The 14,668-nt window shown below is 43.9% G+C and overlaps 1 protein-coding gene across 1 annotated transcript in view; it reads left to right on the top strand.

Annotated features, from left to right (window-relative positions):
* Positions 1–14,668, top strand: part of USP50 (ubiquitin specific peptidase 50) — a 210,455-nt gene that overhangs the window by 113,349 nt on the left and 82,438 nt on the right. Inside the window, exon 3 of the mRNA XM_086959004.1 lies at positions 2,600–2,795. Within this exon, the coding sequence (XP_086815130.1) occupies positions 2,600–2,795 (196 nt within the window). The remainder of the gene's footprint in view (positions 1–2,599; positions 2,796–14,668) is intronic.

The following is a 14,668-nucleotide window of genomic DNA, read 5'->3' as shown; positions in this document are numbered from 1 at the left end:
AGGCACTGAGCGCGGTGCCAGCGCGGACGAGCGCAGACAGGCATGCCTTTGGCGCACCAGCGGCGCTGCGCGCTCGCTTCATCATCATCTTAAATGGGATCTTGGGCTCAAAAGACTAGCCCGCTAATCCGAATCCTCCCCCAAGATGGCGGCGAGTCCCACGAGGGATCTGCCGCGAACTGAAGTGTTGCTGTCCTTCCTAAGGTAAGATCCTAGAATTGTGCAAATGCGCTGGTTTTTAAAATTCCTACTCGAAAATAAAAACCACAAATGCCATCAAAGTAAAACAAGCCTACAGAAGGGGAAAGGGATCTGTGCAAATGCGCTATTTTTAAAATCCTAAATCGATGTTTAAAAAAGCCACAAATGCTTACAATTTAAAAGAGAACAGTCTAATACAATAATAGCAAGTGATGCGGAGCGTCTGTCTCTCCCGGCTGTGCCTCAGGAGGACTTTACCTGTTGGAGGTCAGTGAAAGTCAGTAATTTCCTTTGTGGATCAGGTCACCCAGAGTGGAGATGCCGATCATGCCCCATTTATCAAAATCCATGTAGTAACAAAGGGAACCGAGTTTTTGTGAGGCCCAAAGCGGTGTGGCCTTAGTAAACATATCGGACCATCCCAGACTCTTATTGGCGCGGTGCCAAATAGCTATTGTTTGTGTCATGGGCCCCACGTAGCGACCACAGGGAAGCTTACTATATAGGGCTCCCAGGTAACCCTCCCATCCCGTTGGATAGTGTTCTAAGTGAAAAGCCGGGTTTGTAGGCGGTCCATGAAGCCAAGAGTTAGTGGCCACCAATTGGGAGGCCCAATAGTAGAGGCGTATATTTGGCAAGGCAATGCCCCCATCATCCCACCCTTGGGTAAGTTTATGAAGGGCTATACGGGGCGCCTTACCGTCCCATAAGAGGAGTCGTAGGTCTCCCTCTATCGCACGGAAGTACGAATTGGCAATAGGAAATGGGCAGTTCTGAAGGACATATAAAAATTGCGGGAGGGCCAACATTTTGAAGAGAGCTGCCCTGCCTGGGAGGGACAAAGGCAACGAACGCCAGTGAGATATATCACTGTGGAGTCTCTGCAGTGGGCCTTTAATTTGCGTATTCTTATTCACATATTTTTATTTCATTTCTTCATTGGTAGTACTAATCATATAATTGATTTCATATGAATAATTACTGATGCATGGTCAAGATGCCTACAGTAACTTCATATTAAGCTAGTATATGTGCATCAAAGGTTCTACATGTCTCCTTTTTGCTTATCATTATTAGGGAACTAAGGCGTTACCCTTTTCTCTATAAATTTGTGTGTATATATAGGGGCATAGTGCAGATAGGGTTTTGTACATTTCAATGTAACAATGTATGGAACTCATTGCATCCCTGTCTGCTGAGTCTTTACAACCATACATATGTGTATCTTAGACCAATCAACCCTTACAATTCAACACACCATTTGCCATATTTAGAAATGTCTATGCTGTTAAGGGAACTGCATTGAGGGCTGCTACATTTGCATTCATTGCTTATTTTTGTAAAAAAGTAAGTGCCAGGGCTAACACAGCTCGCATTGCCCACTACCCCCGCCAGTGCTGTCAACGACTGTACCAACACAACTTCTAACAGTCAAGCACCTCCAAGTGTGACAATTCAGACTCTTCCAGGCCCCAAATCTCTAAGAATAACTTAGACACAAGGTATTAGTGGTTTGTAATGTATTCTGAATTAATAAAAAAACTGTTGTTGTGTCCATATCTAAATCAGGCAAACAGCGCCACAGTGTGGCAGACAGTCCTAAGTGCCGGTGTTGACAATTAAGCGCCGGTGCGGAGCAAAGGAAACCATTGGCTCAAATTAAGCACTTTTATTGATGGTCTGCCAAGCAGTCCCCATGTTTAAAGAACCTGTTCGCAAACTTTTTGTTTGGATAAACCAAACTCCCAACGCAGGAGCTTGTTTTCACCGAACAAGAAGTAAATGGCCCCAATATCAGGGACTTTCCCCTTGTGTTTGAAAGTCATTTTTCACTTTTCCTGCATGTTTCTATAGTGCCTTCCCTGGTGGACATGGGGAGGAAAGAGGGGTGGCCACCCCGCCCTCAATAGAGTGAGATGACTGTCGCTGTGACAAGGGGTCCTGTGCTGGCTTCGCTGAGGTGAAATGGTTCACCGTTGCTGGAGTAAGCGGAGATTCTGCAACAGTAAACCAGTGGTTCCCCAAACCTCCATGCAGCAAAGAGGCCGCAGGTTAGGTGGGGGCACTGTCAGTATACCCAGTTCCTTTTGCTCCTCCCAAAAAGAATTGAGGCCCTAAATCTCTTATTTGCCGTCATATGTAATTTAAGCCATTTGAAGCAAATGCAATGGAAAACATGTTCTTAACAGAATACCCCATTTATGTCATACATTTTTTTAAATGCATATCAAAAGTAACTTGATAAAAAATAAGTGGTAAGAAAACTACAAAGTGGTGCTAAGGATGAATACAGTAATGCATTGCAGAAAGAGATTTGAAATCTGAAGAAAGAAAAGCATTGTGGTGTTGAGTATTGCTTACCTGAACGACAATGCATTTTTTGTTTCTTCTCTTTAAGTGGGAGAGGTGAGCTTGCTAGTGCCTTCGCCAGTGTGATGTCAGATATGTGGCTTGCCAACGTAAAGCATATATCACCGGATGCATTTTTGTCCGCATTTAGTGATCTGCACCCAGCCTTTGGAAAGAGGACTCAGCAAGATGCACAAGAGTTCTTGATTTACACCCTGAATGGACTGCATGAAGATCTTAAGAAAGTAAGTGCAAAAATGAGAGGAGTCTCTGCTCATAAGCATGTGCCTCTGCCTTTCATAGAGTCTTTTCAGGTACCAGGTCCCCTCAAAATACTATCTTAAAACCTATTTAATAGAGTGCATGTTAGAACTACTTATTGACATATGTATGTACTAAAGGACTTTCCCAATATTGAACACTGCATTTTAGAATATATGTTTTAAAGAATACCTTTACAGTAGTAGTCTGTCAACTTCTGCACTGCAGTGAAGAGTTACTGTTGATATAAATGTTTTTGTTAAAGTGAAACATTCTGTTGAGAGCTGCTTCATTCCTCTACAGAGAGCTTGAAAACATAAAGTGGGACAAGACTAGTCAGACTCCTAAATCATTGTACCAACCAGAGGCGCCATGGCCAGGTGTCCAACTCTGCAGGCTTCTGTCTGTTCAGTCCAGTCAGGAAAAATAAGGGGAACCCCAAGAACACATATGTGTCTCTGTGCTTCATGGACTAGAATTTCCATTGATGGGAAAATAAACAAGAGAACTGTCAGGAAGGTGGCTGTTGACCACATCACATGGAAAATAAATCTAGTCTTTCTTGCAGGGTGATGTGGCAGGGGGTGCAGACATACAGGGAGAGAAATAGGGGTCACATGAGAGTTATTCAAAAGGGAATGATGTCTAACAGGCATATAGTGCTGCACTGCATGAAGAGTAGAAGGAACAATGGCAAGGAAGCTGCCATTCAAGACCATTGATTGTGACCCATTCATAGAAAATCAATTCAGATGTTTTATGTACCAATTACAAGCATCCTCCCCGTGACTGACTGTACTGATGACCAAATTAATACCAAATTCACTAAAACTGGTAACAGACATTCCAGGGCAAGAAGCATTTGTAAACCCAGGCTAAATATACTACCAAACTCTGGAAAGACCCATCTGGGAACAGAAGGAACAAATGGCCCTAATAGTTTAGTTCACCATCACTACATCCAAACAAAGAACTATCTGGAGGGAAAGGAATAACATACAGCCTGAACACGAGGTGCCCTACCACCCTCTCCTTGATGGACAAACATTTGAGAAAAGAAAAGTGGTTCATGAAAATACCAGGTTAGGCTATCTTCACTCAGCCCTCCTGAGCTACATACCTTGATGGCTCACACATAAGCTAAGGGAAGCAGGAATAGGGAGCATGCTCCCTACCTACATGGCCTACATCCCACATCTGCGGAGATCCAATCCGCCAAGTGTTCTTGCATCTGGGGGAAGCAAGAGATATATGAGATGGGAGGTAGGTCTACCCAGGTGTCAGAGTCCCCCATTTGTCTATTCATTTTACACAAACTAACCCGAGTCATGAATAAAGAAGTTGACCCCTCTCTAGGCACAAATTTGTTAAGGAATTTATACAAATAACTATCCAAAATGGCATCACAATCAAAATGTGAAGCCTCCCACTGCTTCAGTCGGCTGTTAAACCTCACTGGTAACCAGAAAAACAACACGATTTGAGAGTCAAAGCATTTGCGGAAACAGTACATCATAGGTTATAATGATTCAATAGAACATTCATGTTCATGAATCAGTCTAACCTGCTAGTAAAGAATAACGTGTGTTATTTTATTTATTTATAAAGCACAACCATCATCCCCATAGGGACATCCCGGCACTAGAGCAAACACACAGAATCTCTGCAAACTCCATTCCACTAGAGGGCATAATTCCAGATCTTCAAGAATTTATAAAATGCAAGGAGATCCTCAGTGAGGCGAATTTCCAAATGGAGTGCTGCTTGTTAACTAAACGATTGGCCACCATTCTGGCTTTCCTGATGCGTGTACTGCGAATCAAGGCTTAATGAGAGGACCACAGCATTCTAGTGGGTTTGTAGAAAGCCACTTTGCCAATCAGTATCGCTGGCCCTGACTCATGGAATGGCATATGGCCGTAGCAAAGTAATTTAACCCTGGCTCAGTTATGCCCTGGGAGCCAGTGCTGCTGATTGAGGCAAGTTGAGGCTGAGCTTCTTTTGGGCCTATTACAGATCAGTCTGGCAGCCTCATTCTGTATTAGCTGCAGACGGCTGAACAGTTAGTCAGCCATTACTAAACATTTGGCATTACCATAATCTAGTCTGCTCAAAATAGGAGCCTGGGTAATTGAACTGCACCAGGCTATAAGGATCCATCTGAATAGCTTTCTCAACATGCGTAGGAATCGAAAACATCTCCCACAAACCAAATGTACCTGATCTTACATTGTGAGAGAATCATCTAACACATATCCCAGGTTCTAACAGCAGATCTTTAGGGTGTCGGAGCCACGCCGAGAGAAGTGGGCCACCAGGAGTCATTCCACACTTTATTGGCTCCACCAAACAGCAGGGCTTCAATTTTCTCTGCATTCACCTTCAGAACATTATAAGATCTGTTGGCCAAAAAACCTGCAAACCACTGTAAAGTGGTGGAGTGTAGTCCTCCTTCAGGTAGCCTGTGCACTAACTGTAAGTGTAAAACACTGTCAAAAGCAGCGTACAGATCTAATAAGATCAGGGCTACCTCCTTATCTTCGTCAGCCTCTGATCTAATTCTGTCCACTACCGCCAACAAGGTGAATTCAGTTCATGGCTCTAAAGCTTGTTTGAGGCACATCCAGATAGTTGTTACTTTTCAGGAACTGTGAAATCTGAGCGCTGACTAGCCTTTCCAACAATTTCCTAAAACTCACCCTAAATGGGCAGACGTTCTGGGGAGTGGATTTGCTTTTTTAGAAAAAGACTCTGACAAGGGGGATTGGGTAGATTTATTTAAAATTTCCGCCAGTTCCTCAAAGTGCTGTGCCGAAGTTGGAATATTTTGTCTTCAGGCTACAGGTTGGAATAATTCTTTGACTATCTTAAATAGTTCCTTTGAGGATTCGCTGTTCTCCTCTAATCTCACAAAATGTACTTTTTTAGTTTGTCTAAGCTTTTTGTTGTACAGCTGTAAGCCATATGATTAATTGGAGATAATTAATCGGAGATTTGGAGAGCCGCCAATGGCGCTCCAAGGCGTTACTTATCATCAATAAATCTTTATTAACCTGCCATAAAAGAGTACAAAAAGGGCATTCAGTGCTTCAACAACAGCAGCATCGATTTCCAGCCTAGGACAAATGACCATACAATAACGTTACATACTTTACTAAAATTAATTCACTGGGTCAAACATGATGGCTTTAAATGCCAACATACAATAATTATAGTTAAGAAAAAGGGGTAACCCTGTGTCCTTCAGAACCTGGGTATTTATGGTTTAAATAAAAAGCAGTTCTGTTGGGTCGGACCAATTACTTGTGAAAACATTCAATTAATGAGAACTGAAACAAGAACTCTCTGATACAAGTCCAACAATTTGAGGAATAAATCAATGAACACTCAAAAGCTCTAAGTCATGTATTCAATCAATTGTATTAAAGGCTTTCAAACATTTGGTATCTGAATTGTATTCATTCTTAGATAACATTCAATGCTTGTAGTGACTGTCAAATAAAAAGTGACTTTCGGTGAAAGGTGCTCAGTGAATAGCAAGATATACAGTGCAATCTATGTACAGGTATATACAAGTTTCTTCATTGGCCAGACAATGCTTTTTGAACCAAGGATTCCTAAAGTTCCTATCCGGATCCTGGTCTTTCTGGGCCTATGGTGCTCGTCGACGTTTTGACCCTATTGCGCCCCGGTTGGTGGTCGCGGCGGGTCTTTCTCAAGACAGGGGACAGTCTAGAAAATAAGGACTGTGTATCAGAGAGAGTTCGATGCATGAGGGTGGCAACCAAGTCAAGTATTGAGAGATAGTACTCACATATGAGACAGACTGGATAACTTCAGCCTGAGACCTGTGTGGCAATCATGCCAATCAACTCTAAGAAAAAACAAAAACACAGTATCAATAATCTGTGTCTTTGTGGGGGAGAGAAGCGCTAAATTGTTGAACTTTACCAGGTGAGGTGGTGCATCACTGTATCATGTGAGTGCCCTTTAAAAACAACCCGTGGGAAGCCAATTTGCCTCAGCCAGGTTCGGTGATAAAATCGGGACGTATGACTAGGTGCCCTGACGGAGGTTTTAAGGGCACCTAGTCATATGTCCCGATTTTATCACCAAACCTGGCTGAGCGCTGTAATCAGTGCACAATGCGCACAATCATTCAATTAATATTTTCACCACAATTACGTGCTTCCATGCTTTAATCTTGCGCCGCGACTGGCCAGAGGCAAATTGGCTTCCCACGGGTTATTTTTAAAGGGCACTCACATGATACAGTGATGCACCACCTCACCTGGTAAAGTTCAACAATTTAGCGCTCCTCTCCCCCACAAAGACACAGATTATTGATACTGTGTTTTTGCTTCATAGAGTTGATTGGCATGATTGCCACACAGGTCTCAGGCTGAAGTTATCCGGTCTGTCCCATATGTGAGTACTATCTCTCAATACTTGACTTGGTTGCCACCCTCATGCATCGAACTCTCTCTGATACACAGTCCTTATTTTCTAGGCTGTCCCCCTGTCTTGAGAAAGACCCGCCACGACCACCAACCGGGGCGCAATAGGGTCGAAACGTCGACGAGCACCATAGGCCCAGAAAGACCAGGATCCGGATAGGAACTTTAGGAATCCTTGGTTCAAAAAGCACTGTCTGGCCAATGAAGAAACTTGCATATACCTGTACATAGATTGCACTGTATATCTTGCTATTCACTGAGCACCTTTCACCGAAAGTCACTTTTTATTTGACAGTCACTACAAGCATTGAATGTTATCTAAGAATGAATACAATTCAGATACCAAATGTTTGAAAGCCTTTAATACAATTGATTGAATACATGACTTAAAGCTTTTGAGTGTTCATTGATTTATTCCTCAAATTGTTGGACTTGTATCAGAGAGTTCTTGTTTATGTTCTCATTAATTGAATGTTTTCACAAGTAATTGGTCCGACCCAACAGAACCGCTTTTTAACATACAATAATTAAACAGACACTTAAAAACATCATGAAGGGAAACTATGAGCCATCTCAATTCCTAAGTTAATGTGTTTTTCTAGTGGTCTTTATGGCAGCTGAACAGACCTCCAAAATTTCCAAGTTGGTTAAAATCCATAACCTTCAAAAGTGCATATTACTTCAAATTCAATAAAAATAACCAAGTATCAATTCATAACACTATTAGGATTTACAAAAACATTATCACAGCATATAAACAGTTCTGAACAATATGTTAAAAACAATTCATAAAATACCAGGGCATGCGACTCTTTGAATACGGTAGTTACGGTGAGACAACTCAGGGAATTCTTACTCATAACGTTTCCTAATGGCCAAGGATACTTTTATATAATTGGCTACTGCAATACAAATATCAGGGGTAGCCAGTGAGTGCAAGAATTTAAAACCATAAGCATATGTATAAGGGTGAATTTTCTTTAACAGTGCGATAACAACTGTACTCCCTGTTTCTTTTTTTATAAAGTTCAGAATAAGATAAAGTTCAAAGTGCTTTGGCTTGCAAGATTGTCACATGGACAAGGTGAGAGATCATTCGCCCAACCACTCTGGCGTGGACATGCTTGCAAAAAATACACAGTACCTATCCGGAATCTAGTTATATAACAACTAATTTGCAGATTAGTGGTGAATATTAAATAATATTGCAATGGGGCAGGGAACAAGTGCATGGGACCAATCTCATCTAGGTGAGGATAACGCATGTTTCCCCTTGAATGTAACGCCTCTTTGATTATGACTTTGACGTTCAGTGGGATGCATTCAAGACTATCATCATAGAAATGCCCCCATCCTATTACATAATATTTATCTTTCACAAAACAAAACCATGGTATTTTTAGAGAGTTGGCCAAGTTTTGACAATCTTTTATTATTTCATGTGAGAACATTAGTTCTTCAGATAGCCACATGATCGCCCATAGGTGTAGAGGGGCACAAGATATGAAATCTTCTATATGCTCTAATCCCAATTTGTCATGACATAGGCGGTTAGGGGCACTATTAGGCATCATCATAAGATTTTTTTAATCAATTTATTTTCCACTATTTGTAGCTGGCGGATATTGTGATGCCCCCACACCCCTGTACCATATGTTGCAATCGAAAATCTTTTGGCTTTGTAAAGGGTGATTATTTTCCTAACAGGTTTATGACCTAATTTGCATGCAAAGTGAAATAGCCCATCCACAGCCCTAGTTGTATGGTGGGCTCTTGTTGTCACAAGTGGGTCTCAACTTAGATTACTGTTAAATAAGTTCCCCAGGTACATCAAATTCTCAAGCTTTTCTATTCTTATGTCCGTGCTACGAAAATCTTAGTTTTTTTTACTATTTGGGCCGCATACCATTATATATGATTTAATAAAATGTACTTTAAGCTCAAGTGACGCCATAAAATCAATAAAAGTATCCAGGGAATTCTGAAGGCCATTCGCTGTTGTGGCCATTAGCACCAAGTCATTAGCATGAGATAGCAAGGGGACAGATTTGTTGCCAATTTTGGAAAAATCAAGTTTCCTACTTAATAGAGAAGCCTCCAGACCGATTGTATATAATAAAAACAATAATGGGGCCAGGATGCACCCGTGACTGACACCCTCTGTTGAAGCTATTTGCTCAGTTTTTTCCCATTGAGTGCCGTATCTTATGGAGACTGAAGTATTAAAATGTAGCCTACGGATGAGCGACACCAGTGCTTGTTCCACACCCAAACTTTCCAGCATATCCCATAGTTTTTCCCCATTAACAGTGTCAAAGGCACAAGACAAATCCATGAAGGCCAGGTGGATCGAGCCCTTCCAGGCCTTCACGTATTTGTTGATAATTAAGGACAAATTAAGGCATTACTCGGTCGTGCCAAGCCCCCTCCTGAAACCATATTGCATGTTGGATATCACTCCTGTGGTGGTTGCCCAGGTCTCCAAACGGGCAAGGAGAACTCTACCCAATACCTTACCTGTGGCATCAATAAGCGAAATTGGCCTGTAACAAGCCGGGTCACTTCTATTACTTTTTTTAAAAACTGGGACCACTATTGCCTCCTTCCAGGATGCGGGCATTGGGCCAGTAAATACTGCCTTAAATACATTCTTCAACAGGGGTGCCCACAGTTTTGGATTATTTAAAAAGGGCAAGGGGGACCCGATCAGGACCTGGTGCTTTCAGACGGGACTCCTGAGCTAACGCCTCCTTCACCTCAGTGACTGTAATAGATAGACTGAGTTGGGTAGCTGCAAATAAATCTATGGGAAAATCCCTTATGTTTTCCTCGGCCCTTTTATTTTGGGGGTTAAAGATGCCAATAAAGTGGGGCTACCCAAGCGTTTCCCAGGATCAGTGAATCCATCTGCCTAGCTTCTTCCGTAAATAATGGGCGATTTATAATTTCCCACAACATTTTTGTGTTTTTGGGCGCCTGCTCTCTCTAGATCTTCCATGCTAGACTTCTCAGTTCTGCTTTTCTACCCTCAATTATAGTTTTATATTTGTGCCTTGCTGCTTTAACTAGATCTCTGTTACGGGAAAGATCATGAAGCGTCCTTTTTAAATCTTTATGGGCCCTAGAACAATCTGAATTAAACCACCGGGCCTCCTGGGGTTCCCCATGCTCAGGACTCCTCGTCAGCCTCATGGCTACCTCAGCGCATAGTGACACAAACTCCCAAACAACATCCTCTGAAGGAAAGTTTGGCTTCAAACACCCCATAATTAAGTGGGAGAGGCCTTTGACAATATCTCCTCAAATTTGAGGGGATTTATCTTACCCCAATTCAGCCTGACTCCCTTGTTCCGATAGTAATGGATCTGGCGATCATCGCCCTCCCCCACCTGGGTCTTTAAATTGAGGGAGACGATAAGGTTGTTGTGATCACTCAGACAGTGAGGTTCCATCACAAAGTCAATTAAAGAAATTTCTAGATATTAGCATTAAACCATGGAACCAGTCCTGCCACAGCCAACATAAATTGGACACTGCTGTGAAAGATCCTTGGCCCAACAATTTATAAGGCCTAAATCGTTCCCTACTAAAACAGAATTTAGGGCTTCTCCTGGCTAGACTAGCTAACACTGCCTAGATTGTTACCTGCCTGTGCCATGTCCCCCTCCTCGGCTACCACTTTAGGATAAGCTAGCAGTCAATTAATATCAGCAAGGCCTGATAGAGTTTCAAAGTGATTGGGGTGGGTGAATGACAATTGCTGTGGAGGAGCATAAGTTCTTAGGCCTAGGGTAGGGGGCCTTTGGCTCTGGATGTTGCCCCTGTTGGGTGGTTAGAAAAAGTCCAACGGGTGGATCCTTACGGTGTCATTCCCCCCTGCTGCTTCATTAAGGCGCCTCAAAAGGAAATGCACATACCCGGGGTTCCTAAAATGAAGAGCCTCACAATCTCCTTTAGCTGATTTTATTGTGCGGCCCAACCAGCTCACTCGCCTGCCCATGATGATAGTATCTATCAGATTTACCCGGGGTGATATTTGACTGTGACACAAATGAGCTGATTTATTAATGAGGCTTTGGCAGTTTTCTTGGTGGCCTGGTGGAAGATAGGGGACTCCAGTAAGTACCAAGGTATAGGGGGTGCAATCTGGTGGTAAGTTCAGTATAGCTTTTTCACCCTCCCTATTTGGAGATGTGCTTCCTGGGCACTCTAAATTTGGGTTGTGAAGTGGATGTTGCTGACTGGGCCCAATTGGCGGATCATTATTGCAAAATTGTTGGTCTCCTTGCCTAACCTTGAGATTTTGCCTAGGGTGGACTGTTACCCACGGAGATCCCTCGCAAGTGTTCGCAAGGCGCCCTTGGGGTTGGGGCCACACACGAACCTTCCTCCATGGGGTTTAAGGAAATTGTATTTTTGGGGCATTCCTATCAGTTGGTAAGGCCACTGTGCTACTTCTCTTAATAGCCTCAAACTTCTGTGGGCTTGTGCCGGTGACTTATTTAATTCTCGAAGCACAAGGGCAAGCTGATCATCCATGCAGTCTAGATGATAAATAATAGGGGACAATGCCTCAGTTATTGACTTACTAATTTTAATTAAAGGAATTTCCACCCCATCTGGTGTGGGCCCTTAAGACGGGCGCCTTCTGGTCCTACCCCCTGTTACCGGGTCTTGTCTGGTTTTTTTTTGGTAACAGGGAAATGGTCCTTTGGTTTACATCCTAGCTCCACCACCTCAATTCTCTTCCTCTTCCCCCTATTACTTACGTTGAACTATTCTCCTCTAGAATGTGGTTGGAGTCACACATGTTTAGCTTATCTTTTGCGAGGACATCATCCTTGTGCCTGATTACCACAACAGGCGAGAGTGGCACTGCGGTCCTCCTATCAACACCCTCCCCAAAGAATCTGTGTTAGGATCTCTACTGGGGTCTAGAAGAGTTGGTGTGGATAAACCACCTGCGGGGACTAATGAAAGTCTCCATTCTGCTTGCTCAATTTCCTTCATAATAACTCCCAACACTTTCTAGAGAAAACCATCCAAGGTGGTGCCTGTAGATTTTGTAGCTGGCGTGGTCTTACCTTTACCCATAATTCAATATCAGTCCAGTTGAACAAGTTACTTACCTGCGGTAACGCATTATCTGATAGAGACTCTATATAGCTGCAGATTCCTTACCTTTGAATTTCCCAGGCGTTAGGCTGGATCCGGAAACTTTTGCTGAGCAATAACCCTTGTGTGCGACATCGGGTGGCTCCATTCGGCTCTGCGTCTCGTCGATGAAGTCGGTAGCGTTAGTTATGACATCGCTGTGCCTACATAGGCGCCACCAAGGCGTGTGGACATCAGCACTTTTCGTTTTTCCGTGCCAGAAGTGCAGAGCCACAAAGTGACTGACATGGAAAACTAGGGCCCTGAAAGGGGAGTAATCCTAGATCTACTACATCAGTCCACAAAGCGGGGAGGCTTGGGTTGGGCTGTAAGGAATCTGCAGCTAGATAGAATCTCTACCAGATAATGCTTTACTGATTGTAAGTAACTTGTTCATCTGTTAGTCTTACTAGCTGCATATATTCCTTACCTTTAAATCAGGTACCCAAGCCATACCATCCTGGCGGGTTGCGGACTCATGGACTAGACTAAAAAGTCTTGAAGTACTGAGCGGGCAAAATGCCCGTCCCTGCGCACTTGACCGTCAAGGCAATAATGTTTTGTGAACGTGTGCATTGAGGCCCACGTCGCTGCCTGACAGATGTCTTGGACAGGGACACCCCGTGCCAAAGCCGCAGTCGTAGCCTTTCCCCTTGTGGAATGGGCTCTTAATCCCTCAGGGGGCTGCTTCTTCCCCAGGGCTTAACAGATTTTAATTGAGAGAACAACCCAGCAAGAGATGGTTCTTTACTGCACCGCCTTTCTCTTCTTTTCACCCATATACACCACAAAGAGTTGGTCATCCGCCCGGAACTCTCTTGTGCAGTCAAGATAGAACGACAACGCTCTTTGAGTCCTGTCTTTGGAGACGCTCCTTTTCCTTAGAGGGATGTGGGGGAGCCAAGAAGGTGGGCAAAGTGATGGACTGACCCAGATGGAATGGGGTCCAACCTTTGGTAAAAAAAGATGCCCTGGTGCCAAGCACCACCTTGTCCTGAAAGGACATAAACTAAGGGGGAAGCTGGATAACGCCTGTAACGCACTCACCCTCCGGGCTGATGTAATTGCCACTAAGAAGGCTGTTTTGATGGCCAACAGCTGGAGGGGACAACCAAATTAAGGTCCCATTGTGGCAAAATAAAGGGGGTGGGGGGAAACAAGTGAACCAACCCTTTTAGAAATCTATTTATAAAAGGAGATTTAAAGAGAGAAGGTTGGTCTGGCAGCCGCAAAAAAACATACAGAGCAAAAAGGTAACCCTTGAAAGTTTCCAAAGCAGAGCCCTGCTGGGCAAGGGTCAGAATGAATAAAAGTACAGTAGAGAGAGGAGCAGAAAGAGGGTAAATAGACCTTTCTATACAGTATAATACAAATTTCTGTCAACGGCAGGCGTATACCGACTTAGTGGAGGGCCGCATAGCCGCTAAAATAACATTACAGATTTCAGGAGGAAGGTCAAAAGTCATCAACTGCCGCCGCTCAGTCTTCACGCATAGAGGCACAGAGTTGACAGGTTCAGGTGATGATCCACCCCTGCTGTTGTGACAGAAGATCCTCCCGAAGAGGCAGCCTGGTCGGAGGATCGATACTGATGCTCAGAAGCTCTGGATATCAGACTCTCCTCGCCCAGTCCGTCACCAAAAGTATGACTTGGGCCCGGTCGCTCCTGATCTTCTTCAGAACCCTGGGTAGGAGTGGTCTGGGCGGAAAGGCGTACAACAGGCCTGAGCTCCACTTGTGACAAAACGTGTTGCCGTACTGCGCATTCTCTTTGGAGGCGAACAAATCTAACCAAGGTTCTCCCCACTAGTGAAAGAGACCTTATGCCACCTCCGACTGGAGATGCCATTTGTGATCTGCTCGGCATTGACGGCTGAGATCGTCTGCCCTGGTGTTCAGAGAACCTGCCAGGTGTTGAACAACCAGGGCGGAATGGAATGTGCCCTGGAAGTAGAGGCCTGCACCACCAAACTCCCTGGGCTAGGGTGTTGGATGAGGAACTTGGGGCGCCGGTGCTGGGCGATGGTGACATGCAATCGTCCTGTTCACAGGAGCCACTGTGCTAGGTTTGGACCATGTTCCTAGTAGGACATACGTAAGTGCCTCATTAAAGGGCAAAATGGGTTCAGAGATGGAAGCTCCAGGTTGAAGCAATTCAGTCAGGTGATTAGTCCTGACCTGCACTGAGGGCAGGTCCAATCCAAGGACCTCAGCTGCCTCTTAACCACCACTTTGCCAAGCTAAGG

This window comes from Lissotriton vulgaris, chromosome 2_1, assembly GCF_964263255.1.
Source record: "Lissotriton vulgaris chromosome 2_1, aLisVul1.2, whole genome shotgun sequence".
Taxonomy (NCBI): domain Eukaryota; kingdom Metazoa; phylum Chordata; class Amphibia; order Caudata; family Salamandridae; genus Lissotriton; species Lissotriton vulgaris.
This window is presented reverse-complemented; position numbering and strand designations above follow the sequence as displayed.